This window comes from Leptinotarsa decemlineata, unplaced genomic scaffold (genome assembly GCF_025532065.1).
Source record: "Leptinotarsa decemlineata unplaced genomic scaffold, Ldec_3_MD MMD2_tig00026340_RagTag_RagTag, whole genome shotgun sequence".
Taxonomy (NCBI): Eukaryota; Metazoa; Arthropoda; class Insecta; order Coleoptera; family Chrysomelidae; genus Leptinotarsa; species Leptinotarsa decemlineata.
The window spans coordinates 13,102,195-13,117,196 of record NW_027412694.1 but is presented as its reverse complement, the minus strand read 5'-3'; the positions used below and the strand labels follow the sequence as shown (position 1 = coordinate 13,117,196).

Genomic DNA, 15,002 nt, shown 5'->3' with positions numbered 1-15,002 from the left:
TGTCTCCAGAGGCTCCAATAAATTCAAAACATCGCCAGAACAGTTCGTGACACGAATATCCATTTCAGATGCGAGGGTATTACTCCCAAGAATCTATCGTATTCGATGAGTCAAGTAGTGAAGGATTACTTTGCCCATGTTGTATATCTTAAGCTTTGTTGAAAACAGATTCCAATTAGTTCATCCCCAATAAACTTCGGTTATAATCCGAAGCTAATATAACTTCCATTTAATTCAGGATGTTGAGGGAAACTACTTCAGGTCTTTGCCAAAACATTGTTATACTCGATGGTAATTTTACACGGATGTTGGTTCCGCAACTTCTGATGAAACATTTTAGAGGTAAACAACAGGAAGAGAGCCCTAATAAAAAATTGGTTCAACATTGAAGTTGATATACACATTGGTAACAGACTTTTTGTGTGGAAAAATTGATCAGTTATCGAATCCATGAATCCGAGAGTAGCGAAAATGAAGTTTTCATCAGATTTAAGTATTATAAGATGGATGATATTGTTACGTTTTCTTCGTGGGTTTGACAATAATTGACAACTCAATTATATTTCACTGTTAATTCAACCAAACATTCCAACTAAAACTTCAACTAATATTCAAATGTATATCGCCTTGTTAGATCGTTCTGTACCGCACTGTCTGCTAAACTCAACTTGACTACTAGATATACACGTGGGTAGCATTTATATATGGCAATCGAAGTACTCCGAAGGCGATAAGGAATTCGCCAGAAGTCCATCGACGACGCGAAAACTAGGACAACCGCGAAACGCCGGCCGGGCTCAGCGCGATCTTGGCCTCGTCACAATTGATTTACGACAGCCAGCGGCGGTTGGCGTTATCATTTTTTAGGGGATGATTCACAACAATGATTATAAGTTTTGAACTGTACGTTCCAGGAACTCGACCGTCTTTGTTTTCAAACACCCGTTTGACAACTTCTCTCTTGTTCCACCCACTTCTTATTTGAAAGTTGTCTATATATATATATATATATATATATATATATATATATATATATATATATATATATATATATATATATATATATATATATATATATATGTTATATCTTGTTTTTCACTATTCACTTTTTCAAAAATTGTTTATTTCTCTATATACTTTGTATATCGGTTTGACAATGATTGAATAAAAAATGAAAAAGCTTTCAATGTAACTAGTAATATATGGAACAATTACAATGAACTGTACTGAATATTACTGGCGTTTTTTTCCTAACATCAAACCGTTATTTCAACACCTCGGCACTTGTTTCGATCACCAAGTGATCATCTTCAAGAGTAAGATCAAACTAAAATACTTACAATATTATCCTTATTCATACCTTTGATACCGCTTGTAGGTACCTGAGTCTTGAGTGTTTTAAATTAATTTCACAATATTGCCTTATATACTAGTCTTAAATTAATTTTACAATGTGATCTTATGTAATACTCATCTAATAATCTAATAATTGAAACATTTTTCCAACAAGCTATATAGTATACTATTAGATATCGGTCCAACATCGTTATTCATAATATTATTATGTTTTTCTTATTTCCACACTCTCATAGGCATCTAGATGACAGTTGTTGTTAACTTGCCTAACTAATCTTAATGAACTTACGTCTATGGAATGGTTTCGTTGCTAAATATGATGTGCGACTGCTGATTTTTCAGGTCTTCCATATTTCAAGTGTGCTAAGTGTTCCTTATATCTTATTTTAGTTCCTTAATATATTTCCAAAGTTCTTCGTATAGTGGTGGTATGGAACTGAAATATATTTATCTTGGTTTTCGTCGTTTTAAAAAGTCGAGATTTCGTTCATTCTTAAACTAAACTTTTTCTTCCTCATTATATGACCCCCATCCTGAACATATAACATTAGCCCACAGTCCGCAGATGGTGCAGTGATACTACAACTCGTTATTTTTCCCAAATTCTTCGCAAATAATACATTTGTTATAAATTTCATCATCCACATTCATTTCGTCATCACTGTCAACGTCACAAAGGATCTTCATCTTCACTCTCTGAAGAACTTTCTTGTAAAATTTTTCTCTTGCAAGATTTTTCTTTCAAATGTTTGTTCTTTTCTTAGCCACCTTTTTTTGCCTGGATTTATCATCTTTTCCAATCTTATTGAGTTTCTTAATTTTTTTTCTTCTCTTTATTCTCTAAAATGATTTTCATAGGAGTCGCAATTAATATAGTAGCATGTTGTTTTCGCTTTCTTTAACCTGGCTCAGAAGATGGTGCAATACTTGGTGTCGTTGCTAAAGCAGCAAAGAATACCGGAGTTCTTTGCACATCAACAAGTTCTTGGTTACAAGAAACTGTCAGAACAGATCCAGAGCATTGATCCTCATTTGATGGACCTGCCAAAGGAGATGTATGTCCTAGAATTATAGCCAGACCATCAGACTGCGAATCTTCAAAATTCTGAACATTTGGGTCTAGGTTTTCAGCGATTTGTTCCGATTTTTGTACCACCAGCGACGCTGCCAAAAATCTTGATCACTGAAAACATTTGGGTTCAATGGGTAAACTCCCGTGGCTCGAATTCAATCGAAGTTTTAGCAATTTGAAGGTCTTCTTTGATCCAAGCCGCTTTAGCGGTGGTCCTGTGACGATTTCTTGGCATATCTACAACAATGAAAATATAAATCACTGAGGGGTAATGGTGCTCAGATGAGCGATATAACCCCAAACGGTCATTTTGTGATAAATTCAAAATAAAAAAAACATATACAATTGTTGAAAACTGATTGCATTATCATGAAATAGAATAGTTTTATGTCAGAATAGTAAAATTGATAATTAAATAAGCATAAGTTTTGGACTTACTGACAAAAAACACCTGAACAAAAAATTAGATCAGCGCGACCGCAAATGAAAAAAAACGCACTTTACGCCCTAAGACGGGAGCTAGCTGTCTGTTTGCAATGCTGTCTGTTAGAGGGCCCCTCTCCTCGCGCTTCACGCAGTAAGCGCTATTCCCCCCCCCCCACCCCTATATAGAGCGTTCAATAGAAAAAACATTCGTTCAAAAACACAAATTGCACAATAAACTGTCGATTTTCAAGGGTCTAACGAAGCTGGAAATGACTCACATTGTATTCAGCTCTGATTAGAACATCAGATAATATACTTATAGGAGTAATCAATAAGAAATTTTAATATTTCAAATTTCAATCACCTTTGATATCATTTTAAAATGTTTCGTATTTCAATAACTTGGAAAACTTCTTCGCAATGGTGACGAATGTTATTCGCGTCGTTTGCAACCTTTTTGAATTTCGTATCACGTCTTACTATTCATCATCAACTTTCCTGACATAGCTCCATACCCGGCTGTAGGATGAGAGAGTCGACTTTTATGGCCCCACGGAGCCCCAACAAAAAACTTTCCGGCGTTATTTGCATGAAAGTTCTCCTCGAACTTTACATACGTCCCCGGAGTCAGTTGGGATGTACCAGAGTAAGACCTTTAATAAAGTTTGATGTTATAGGCTGAAGAGGTTGTGCAAATATTTTACTACAATAAGTGCACATCAGTAAGCTCAAACTTACATAAACAGAGATTTATTTACATCTATACCAGATAAATTTTGCAGAATTACAAAAATAATCCTCTTTATAAACATATGTGCAATAACTGACAAAAATATCATGATTTAAAAGTCTAAAAAATTTGAGGAAACATAACAAACAGCCTTGAAATAATTAAAGAGTCCAAGAAATAATGGAAAGCACATACAGGGTGTAACGTAAGTACGTTAAAATATTTAAGTGACGTATTCCTGAGACAATTTTAAGAAAAAAAGTCTTCATAAACTTCTGTCCGAAAATGCTTCGTTTCGAAGATGCAGGGTATTGAATTTGAATTTTTTTGTTTGTTTTTTAAAAATAACTTTTGCAAAAAAATAGTATTTGCACGAAATTTAGTACCCGGGGTTTTTTGACGTGAGAAATCAAAATTTCGTATCAATTTTAATGCATCATCTAGAGGGCGCTGCGTACGCTGTCATTATTTATTTCAAATTGCCCTAATTTTTTGACAGTAAACTTTTGGTAATTTTCAAGAAAAAAACCTAATTCCCACACCTTTTCCGAGTGAGAAAGGTACATATTCTCAACAACGATGCATTTCCGGACACAAGTTTATATATACTTTTTTCAATTTGTCAGGAATACGTCATTTGAATCTTTCAACGTACTTATGTTACACCCTGTACACAGTGAATAAATCAAATTGGGGCTCAAATTCAATCTCAAACTTCATAGTGATCTTTCTCTATGAGTCTGGATTCTGAAATTTCAATTGATTGATTAAAAATGCTACAACCCAATATGAAAGACTTTTTCAATATATAATGTGCTTATTGGTCGCAAGAAAGTTCTTGGATTCTGTAACATACTTAAGGCCTTTCACATTGAAGAACTCACGTATATATTTTTAAACAGCACTTTTTTACAAAATAGTTTGCCAAACTGTAACACGCTTTCACTATACAATAGACTTTCCAGGAGCGCCGTGACGATACTTAGAAGTCGACCCCGTCATGTAACTTCAGTGTTAATTGATTCTTGATAATGACTTCAGAACAGAAACCGGAAGATGAGTACTATTCTGATCATTCACAATTTGATTTCAATTTGAAAGCCATCGGTAGACAGCTGTTTCAGCCTGTTTGGCATCGTCACTATCGAGCAGGCGGTCCTCGATTGAAGACAAAATGTGAAAAACCAAGAACAGTGTTTGATAAAAATAACTGCTTAAAAGCAAGCGAGATATAAATGAAACCTTCTATTGGTGTCACACCCAAGTTAGCTTGCCAAGTTTTTATGTCGGTGTTGGTAGTTTGACCAATCAACTGACAACTGCATTAACGGTACTATTCGTTACTGACCAGTTAGAATATGAAAGTTGATTATTTTGGGAGAAGCAGCAAGCGAGAAATGTGTACTCTTATAAGCTTCAGAGATATTATCATAATCATACTATATTTCAGGAAACTCAAGTTGTTACTTACAGTGTTGTTGAGATTCGGTTGCAAAAGGTGTGCAAAAAGTACACAACAAACATGAACTTTTTGCGAATCAACCTCAACAATAATATTTCATTCATGTATAATATTAGCCTATTCTTTCCATTGCTCGCTATTCTCTTTGTCTCTGTCCATGTCAATTATTTCTTTTGCAGTATTAAACACATGGCTCCAACCCAAGTAATTCTGAGTCTTCCTTTTTTCATCGTTTTCTGTGTTTCTGCTCTTCCTTTTGGCCTAAGATGAAAAACAGAGGTTGCATCTTTCGATACAACCAACTGATCTTCAGCCTTTCCCATTTCAGTAAATGTTCACATTTATTTTTTGTATCATTCTGGAAATAAAGACCTATTATTTTTTTTCACCGTTGTGTGCGCTGATCAGGCCCTATCCCCCGAAGCCCCGATACATTCGGGAGGGCGCGCCAGCATTATCAACCAATGACCACTCCCCCACACCGTGGGGTAAGTGATCATTGGGTTGTTAATCATGTGCCCTGAGCAAGCGCAGTGAGCCTAGAATGACAGCCTTCTGCATCTGTGCGGCTAAGAGTTCTGCCTTAGTGCGGCAAGCCGGTATGATTTTAAGATTCGAGAGTAGAAAAGACATCATTCCACCAAGGACTCCAATAATCAGAACAACCATCTTGACAGAGTGATCTGGATAGAGTCTGCGGAGTTCGAAGAGAAAATCTCGATATTTTATCCGTTTTTCCTCCTCTTTTCTGACGATATTCATCTCGCCAGGAGCTGAAAACTCCCGACAAATATCGTCTTGGTCTGGTGGTCGAGAAGGACTACATCAGTCTTATTAACTTGCATGAGCCTGAGGGTGGGTAACGAATAGTTCCAATAAATTCGGCACTTCTCGTTTACCACAACGGATTCAATATCCCCCGGAGCGTAGGGCAACACCGGTGTCTCATCAATACTGTAAGAGTGCCGTAGATAGTAGTATAGCACTCTTAGAGCCGCGTTATGTCGATGGATATAGGCCAAGACCGCATTATTATTATTTTTTCACCGTAGTGTGCGCTGGTCAGGCCCTATCCCCCGAAGCCCCGATACATTCGGGAGGGCGCGCCAGCATAATCAACCAATGACCACTCCCCACACCGTGGGGTAAGTGATCATTGGGTCCGAGAATCATGTGCCCTGAGCAAACGCAGTGAGCCAATAATGACAGCCTTCTGCATCTGTGCGGCTAAGATTTCTGCCTTAGTGCGGCAAGCCGGTATGATTTTGAGATTCGAGAGTAGAGAAGACATCATTCCACCAAGGACTCCAATAATCAGAACGACCATCTTGACAGAGTGATCTGGATAGAGTCTGCGGAGTTCGAAGAGAAAATCTCGATATTTTATCCGTTTTTCCTCCTCTTTTCTGACGATATTCGTCTCGCCTGGAGCTGAAAACTCCACGACAAATATCGTTTTGGTCTGGTGGTCGAGAAGGACTACATCAGGCTTATTAGCTTGTATGAGCCTGAGGGTGGGGAACGAATAGTTCCAATAAATTCGGCACTTCTCGTTCCCCACAACGGATTCAATATCCCCCGGAGCGTAGGGCAACACCGGTGTCTCGTCAATACCGTAAGAGTGCCGTAGATGGTAATATAGCACTCTTAGGGCCGCGTTATGTCGATGGATATAGGCCGAGACCGCATATGCTGGACATGCTGATAGCTAGTGCATTAGGGCCTCGGGCGCCTCGCGGCAGGCCCTGCACCTTGTGTCAGGAACCTCTATACCCATCACGCGACTGCGGTAGACTAAGGTGTTGAAGACACCATCCTGGCAAGCCATGATGAACCCCTCAGTTTCCGACTTCAGCCCACTCGACCTGAGAAAAGCGAACGTCAGGCGCTTTGATAAGCCAAGGTCTTCAATGTTATTGAAGAAGACCCCATGCATCGGCTTATCCCTGTGTCTCCGCAGAAGTGAGGTGATCTCTGCGGCTTTTATCTGAGCTTTTTGCTGAACGGGTTCCAACTCGGTGACAGAGTTGTAGTCACCTCGTTCAGAGTCGAAAACTATACCGAGTTCATCAGCTGCTCGAGAAGCTGCCCTAAGGAGAAATGCTCCAATTCCTGCTCTCTCATGGTCACGGACCATGCAGAGAAGGGGAACCGAACTCCTGACGACTTTACAGGCTGTATCCAGTACCATTCTGTCATGTAGACACTCCAAACTCAAAAGTCCACGACCTCCCTGTTGTCGGGGGAAGTACAACCGTGGAACGGACGATTTGGGATGCAAACTCCTATAGAGATGCATCATTTTTCGGGTCCTTACGTCGAGTTGATACAGCTCCTCCCGAGTCCACTTCACTACTCCAAAGGAGTAGAGTAAGATTGGAACGGCAAGCATATTTGTTGCAGCTACTTTGTTCTTCCCCGACAGTTCCGATGACCAGATCTGTCGAAGTTTGTGCTGATACTTGCCGCGGAGAGAGTTTTTCACTGCAGTTACCTCTTGTGAGTGGCGTTGTTCCACCCCGAGGTAAGTATACGTCTCTCCGGCATCCAGATGGTGTAGGATGCTTCCATCTACGAGCTGTACATCCTCTCCGTAGTCCCCGCATCGTCCTCTTTTGAGATGAACCATTGCACATTTGTCTATCCCGAATTTCATACCGATAGCATGCGTGTACTCTTCCACCACCCTCAAGGACTGATAGAGATCCTTCTCTCCAGAGGCATAAAGTTTAAGATCATCCATATAAAACAGATGGGTGACCTTGTGCCTCCGGTTTCCGGGGGTGCCACAGTTATATCCTCGAGTCTTTCTGAGCGCAACGGATACTGGCAATAGTGAGATGCAGAATAGAAGGGGGCTGAGGGAATCACTCTGAAATACACCCCTTCTGAAAGTGACCCACCCTGTTTGAACTCTTGCTTGACCAGATGTTATGGTGAAGCGAGTTCGCCAAAGTGGTGTCAGTTGTTCAATGCATCTCACTATGTTGTCGGGTACCGCAAGGCATCTGAGCAAATGCAAGATGAGCTCATGCGAAATTGTATCAAATGCCTTACGGTAATCGATCCAGGCCATAGAGAGGTTACGCTTATATTGTATCGAGTCCTGCGTTACACATCTATCGATGAGCAGGTTCTCTTTACATCCAGCGACTCCTCTCTTCGACCCTCTCTGCTCATATATCCGTTCGAACACTCGGTCTACTGCGGTGAGTATTCGTGTGTATAAGATGCTTGTAAACAACTTATAACACGAATTCAAGCATGTTATCGGTCTGTAATTCTTAGGAATCGACAAATCTCCGCTTTTGGGGATAAGAACGGTCCGCCCCTCGACAAACCAATCCGGAATCGGCTGCTCTCCGTCGAGCCATGAGTTGAAAACTCTGGCCAGATGGTGGTGGGTACTTGGTAGTTTTTTCCACCAATAAGTGTTTAGCCCATCTGGGCCTGGAGCAGCAAAGTTCTTGGAACCAACGAGGGCCCTTCGAACGTCATCCGGGGTTATCGGGTTGCGCAGTTCATTGGGCTCAGGCTGTCGAAGCTCTCTGTTGAAAGCTTCGAACTGCGCTAGGGCTGGAGTGTCTAAGTTGAGTGGCTGTGGGTGTTCATAGATATCCTTCCAGAAGGATTCCACCTGATCAGCGGTCGGCGGATTATCCACAACATGTGGAGGCTCTTGGAATAAGCGAGAAGGTTTCTCGCGGAACCTAAGGTTTTCCGCGATACTTCTCGCTCGCCTCACTAGGGACTTCTTAGCAGCCACTAGCATTCGTATCCTATCAAGGCAGTGCTGTTTGGTGGTCAGCAGCACGCCATGGCTCAAAGTGTGATGGATACGTCGTAGATTGGCGGCTATTCGCCGCACTGCGGGCGTGAAAGGCCTGTTGGCTGCCCTGTAATCCATCACACATTGGATACGAGACGCGTGTTGTCTCGCCGACGTGATTTTAGCCTCCATCTTGTGTACACGCCGTTCAATCTTCCGAACCGCAAGGCCGGGATTTCGTCCTTCCGATTCGGAAAGCGATTGGACGACGTTATACACGGCGGTGTTGATTTGCCAGATGTCAGCCTCTTCTGTTAGAACACTATGAACCTCCGCATCCAAACGAGCCAGTTCTTGTGGCTTCAGGGGCTTAATCCTGTGGAGCGCCCTGCGTGTTCTGATTGTCGTCTCCATTGGTGGTATGGTGCTGGTCTCCTCTCCAGCCGTGCCAACGGCTGGAGAGGAGAATTATTATCATTATTTTATCCGTTTAGTCGATCTTGTGTAATTCATTTTTTGTAACTGTTCCTACCACGTTAGTTGACTCTTTTCGAAAAATATTACAAGGTTGATTCTATACCTAATTCTTTCATGATTTTTATATTTCTCAAACATTACATTAATCTTCGTTCTTATTGTGATTTCACTTCCATTATTAAATGTTTCATTCATTCCATTGTATATTTTCGTTATCTCTTCTATTATGTTTCTATGATTATATTTTGTCTTTTCCCACCGCAATTTCCTCACAACCTAATCACCATTATTTTCATTCAATTTTCATTAAGTCATTTGTCATTTTGTATTCCCCTACTATATTATTCCATATTTCTAAGTAACGTTGTGGATCTTTTTCTCTCTCGATTATTATGACGGTGTCATCATCATTCTTCCGGTATATCTACTTTTATACCTACTGTATTCCATTATGTGGTTTTTTTGGTTCTAGCTGGGCACTTTTTCATAACTTTGTCTATGTTTATGGTGAATAAAGTGTGACTCAAGCCACCACCAATATCCTACAATCCTTTTTTTCAATATCTATGGAGGCAATTCCTAGAAAGTCATCCTGCATATCATCCTCATCTCCACGTGGAGTGAATGACTTTGTAGCGTAAACATTTTAACATCCTTTGTTTTTTTGTTTCAGGTTTTGTCCTTGGGCGCCGATATCCTTCCAGAATACAAACTCCAAAATCCGCGGATTCATAACTACACAATTCTCCACTATTCTCCTTTCAAGGCCGTGTGGGATTGGATAATTCTTATCCTGGTCATCTACACGGCCATCTTCACGCCGTACGTTGCAGCTTTTCTGCTCGGTGAACCGGATTTCAACAACAGAAAAAACAAGAAATACGGCGAAGATCCAATCGTAATTATAGATCTCATCGGTGAGTATTCACTTGAATTGTATTAGAAACATTGGCATTTGTATTCGCAATGTTCAGTTGGGCGAATTTAGAAACAGACTTCAGAATTCTTACAGCTTACTTGTTTTCTAACAAAGTATGCAGTAGGACGAAAAAAATGGAAAATATATATAGTGTGTGAAAGCCAAATGAAATAAATTCATAATTTTGGTTACTGTACATATTCAAAAAAAATCCCGTAAAACGTCTGATTTGAATCATTATTTGACATTCTTGAACGTAAAAATGCCACCCTTTCCATCAACCCCCTTTGAATGACAGGTACAACCCCAATTTTTTTCAATAAGAATAATGTCTATGATATATCGTTTGAAAGGTCTCTACATTCCCTATTCAAAATGTTATCTCTTTCAAGTTTATTGCAACAATTTAGATAAAATAAATTGAACTCATGTGGTTACCGAAATTCGATAAAATACAATCAAAAACTAAAATGTTACGCAAAACGTAATGAAATGTAGAATACGAAAAAGAAATATGAATGTTAACGAAGTAAATGTTCAAAATGTTCACCGCGAACGTCTTCGTAACATCCTAATCTCAAATAAAACTGTCTTCTTACATTATTTAACATATCAGGCGTGACCGACCTAATCGCAAGCACTATTCGTTCTTTTAGATCATTCAAATCTGAAGGTTTAGTTTTGTACACATTGGTCTTCACATATCCCCATGAAAAGAAATCTAATGATGAAAGATCAGGGTATCGCGCTGGCCATTCAATCGATCCTCGCCTCCGTATCCACCGATTGGGAAATGTTGTATCGAGGTATTGCCGGACATTAACTTGGTAATGTGGTGGTGCTCCATCCTGCTGAAACCATATCGTATTCACTGGAACTTGAGGGTTTCCTGGATCAGGATATAAATCTGCTAAACTTATAATGACATCATTTTGAAGTAGTGCCAAATAATTATCGCGATTCAAGTTGCCCTCAATGTAAAAGGGACCAATTTTATGGTTTCCTACAATCCCTGCCCAAACATTAACCTTTGGAGGGTATTGCGTGTGTTCTTCTCTCATCCAGTGAGGATTTTCCGTTGACCAGTAGTGGCAAGAGACAAAGTACACTCATCAGAAAACAACATGTTCTAAGTGGATGATATTGTTATCCAATATGTCCATCATTTGCTCACAAAAAAGAGTTCTTCTATCAAAATCGTCTTCCATTAGTTCCTGAGTAGGTATCATTTTATTTTCAATATGTTTACTATCGATGTATAATAATATATAGTAATAATGATAATATTAATATGTTTATTATCGCATACACTGATATACATTACACGAGTGCTATCGAAAATAAACAAGATAATCACAGAAGCCATAGAAATCTATAGCTTGTTCGTGATAAGGTTTCCTTGTAATTAACTGTATAAATACTCAATCTAACATTGAAAGATAATGAATAATGAATTAATCAATAACCTTATTAACAGAGACAGTAGTTTCAGACAGAATACACAGTTATTTTCGTCTGCTCAACAGATGATTCAGTTAAATTGCTGTTTGAAATAGTTTGATTAACAAAATTAGAAAAGAACTCTTTCGGTATTCAGAATGAATTTCTTTCTTCTTTCTCGAACATGTGAGAACTGTTGACATTTTTTATTTTTTCTGGTAATATTTGGTATAAGCGTGGTCCGAGATATGTTGCATTTCTTTGTCCTATGGGTTTGTCACATCGTGGTGCATTTAAAGAGTTTGCCTTATTCTTTGTATTGTAGGAGTGGATGATTGGTTTTATCTTGATGTTTAATTTTTTTACATTACTGAGTATGCTCATACAAAAAAGTTGTCGAATATCACATACATTCGCTTCTTTAAATAAGGCAGAAGTTGGATGAGTTTTTTTCCTATTAAATATAATCTTCAGTATCCATTTTTGTATGACATTCAGATTCCTAAGATAACAATCATTCACTCCTCCCCAAGCTATTATACCATAGGATAGTTGGAATTGGACAAGTGCGAAGTACAACGTTTTCAAATGTTGAATGTCAAGAAAGTTTTTGTTATTGAATTTAGAAAGGTTACCTCTCAACTTTCTGATTATTTCTTCCATATGTAGGTGCCATCGAAAATGTCTATCTAAATAGATACCTAGATATTTTATTGACTCGCCTTCAGGAATGTGATTGTTTCCTATATTTAGGGGTCCAATATTGGGTAATGTACTGCAGTATGATGTGAAAGGCAAATATTTGTTTTTTTCGAAATTGATCGTAAGTTTATTGTAACAGAACCATATTTCGATCTCAATGAAATCTTTTTCTGCAGACATTTTCAATTAGTTCCATGAAGAGCCGGTATACAAGAACGCCGTATCGTCAGAAAAGCTCAAAATTTTACCTTTTGTTTGTATCTGCAATAGTTCATTCAAATATATTGTAAACAGGATTAGTCCTAGAACCGTTCCTTGCGGAATACCATAAGTAACAATTTTGGGATAACTCATAATTCCATCAATACTAACTCTCTGTTCTCGGTCACATAGATAGATTTCGAAAATGTCGTAAGCTTTCCCACGTATTCCGCAGTTCTCTAATTTTCTCAGGAGTTTTGTTTAACTGACGGTATCAAAAGCTTTGGATAAATCAACGAATATGCACATTGCTGGATTTTTTTGTTAAGAGCTTCGTAAATACAAGTAGTTAGATTTTGTATTGCATCTTCCGATGATCTTCCTACCCTGAATTCGTATTACTGATCAGATATCAATTTGAATTTTCTAGTAAAATTCACTAATTTTTAGAATTTTCTCTATTACTTTGGCTATGTTTGAGATCAGTGATACAGGTCTATAATTACTCACTATTGTTTTTTCTCCACTTTCAAAAAGTGGTTTTATAATTCCAATTTGGAATATTTTGGGAAAACAGCCTTCCTGTAAACATTTGTTGATTAGGTGAGTTAATGGCGTTTTAATTTCATTGACTATCAATTTGAGCGTTTCTGAGCGAATTCCATCATGACCTGGAGATTTCTTCTGTTTTAATTCCATAACAACTTTGTAAACATCCTCTTCATTAGTTTCTGATAGATATATTGAATTCTGTAATCTTTGTTCATTGTAATTGTAATCAGCCGATTATTTAATTTTAAGGGCTCATTCTTGACCAAGATTTGCATAGTACTCATTAAAATTATTGCAAATTTCCAAAGTATTTTTCATCACTGATCCATTCTCTGATTGAATAATCGGTATTTTCGTTTCAGGTCTAGATTTATTGCATATCTCATCGACACATTTCCATAGTTCTTTTGAGTTTTTACTGTTATTTATTATTTTCCGAGGATATTTTTTCTTGGCAGTTAATTTATTTTTTAATGAATTATATTCTTCTCTGAGTGTTTTGCTCCCGGGATATTTTAGTAGAATTTGAAACTTATTGTTTTTTATATTTGTGAGCTCTGTTAACTCCGCAGTAATCCAGGATTTTTTTAATTTATGTTTTTTCTTTGGTTTAGTTATAATTGTATTATTTTCAATGAGATATCGTAATCTATTCACAAATATTGTTGCAGCATTATTGGCATGTTCTGTTATATATATATATATATATATATATATATATATATATATATATATATATATATATATATATATATATATATATATATATATTATATATTTTCCCAGTTTTCTGATAATAGATCTTGTTTAAGTTTTCCGTAATTAGTGAATCTTTTTGTTTCCGATCGATCTCTATGTGTTATTCAAATCAAGTGTTATGGCAATTGTGTAGTGATCGGTTATACTCGTTTTGAAGATATAAGAATTAATTTGCAAGTCACTTTTGACAAAAATGTGGTCTAGACAAGTACCACTATTTGGTCTAATTACTTCATTAATATATGAAATGAATCCCTCTGTGTTCAATATATTGTTATATTCTTCAACTATTTCACCATCAGAAAGAAGGTCTAAGTTTATGTCATCGATAATTATATGAGTATATTTGTTCTTTGCTTTCTGTAAATAACCAGTAAGTTCGGTAATGAATTGTTTCGCACATGTACTCGGGGATCTATAAATGGCAGTGATTTTTATTTTGTGTTGTTTCATTGTTAAATTCATTTCTAAGACTCTGATATTTATAATGTTTTGTACTTCACACTCATATTTAATACTTTTCTTGATATACATTATTACGCCATCATTTGTACTAATTTCTCCCTTATTGTAGAGGGTTTCGTACCCTTTCATACTAATTGTCTCGAGGTCGTGTATTTTAAAGGTTTCTGTTAGAATAATTATATCAAATTTTTCATTAAATTGAATAAAAAATATCAACAATTCATCTATATTTTTTAAAATACTACGTATATTCATATGTAAACATTTCAATCCTTTCAGTTTATTTGAGATGAGTTCTGCATCATTTTCTAAAATTTTAGCAAAAATCGGTTCGTTTGTATATTCCCTAATATAAGGATCCATACTGGTTCTTATAATACCCTAAAAACAATGAAAGTTTTCTTTACACTAATCACCAAAGAAATTTTAAACAATGAAGATTTATTTGAAATATTCTAGTGTCGAAATGATTATTCATTAGTACGGGAGATAGCTTATTAGTTTATGGTTCGGGTTATTTAATTGAGTTTTCGAGCGATAATATAGAACATATTGGATAGATATTAAATAGTGATACAATACTAAAATTATATTTTAGAAGATTCAAAAGAAGTGTTGAGTATTTATCTACCTCCAGATTCACTATCCTTTGTATTACTTCTCTGTCTGGTT

At 37.3% G+C, this 15,002-nt stretch overlaps 1 protein-coding gene across 10 annotated transcripts in view; it reads left to right on the top strand.

Moving 5' to 3' along the window:
- The window catches only part of LOC111504205 (potassium voltage-gated channel seizure), a 741,437-nt gene that overhangs the window by 593,536 nt on the left and 132,899 nt on the right, over positions 1-15,002 (top strand). For all 10 annotated transcript variants that reach the window (XM_074183663.1, XM_074183665.1, XM_074183666.1 and 7 more), the window contains one exon: positions 9,966-10,209. In XM_074183663.1, the coding sequence (XP_074039764.1) occupies positions 9,966-10,209 (244 nt within the window). The remainder of the gene's footprint in view (positions 1-9,965; positions 10,210-15,002) is intronic.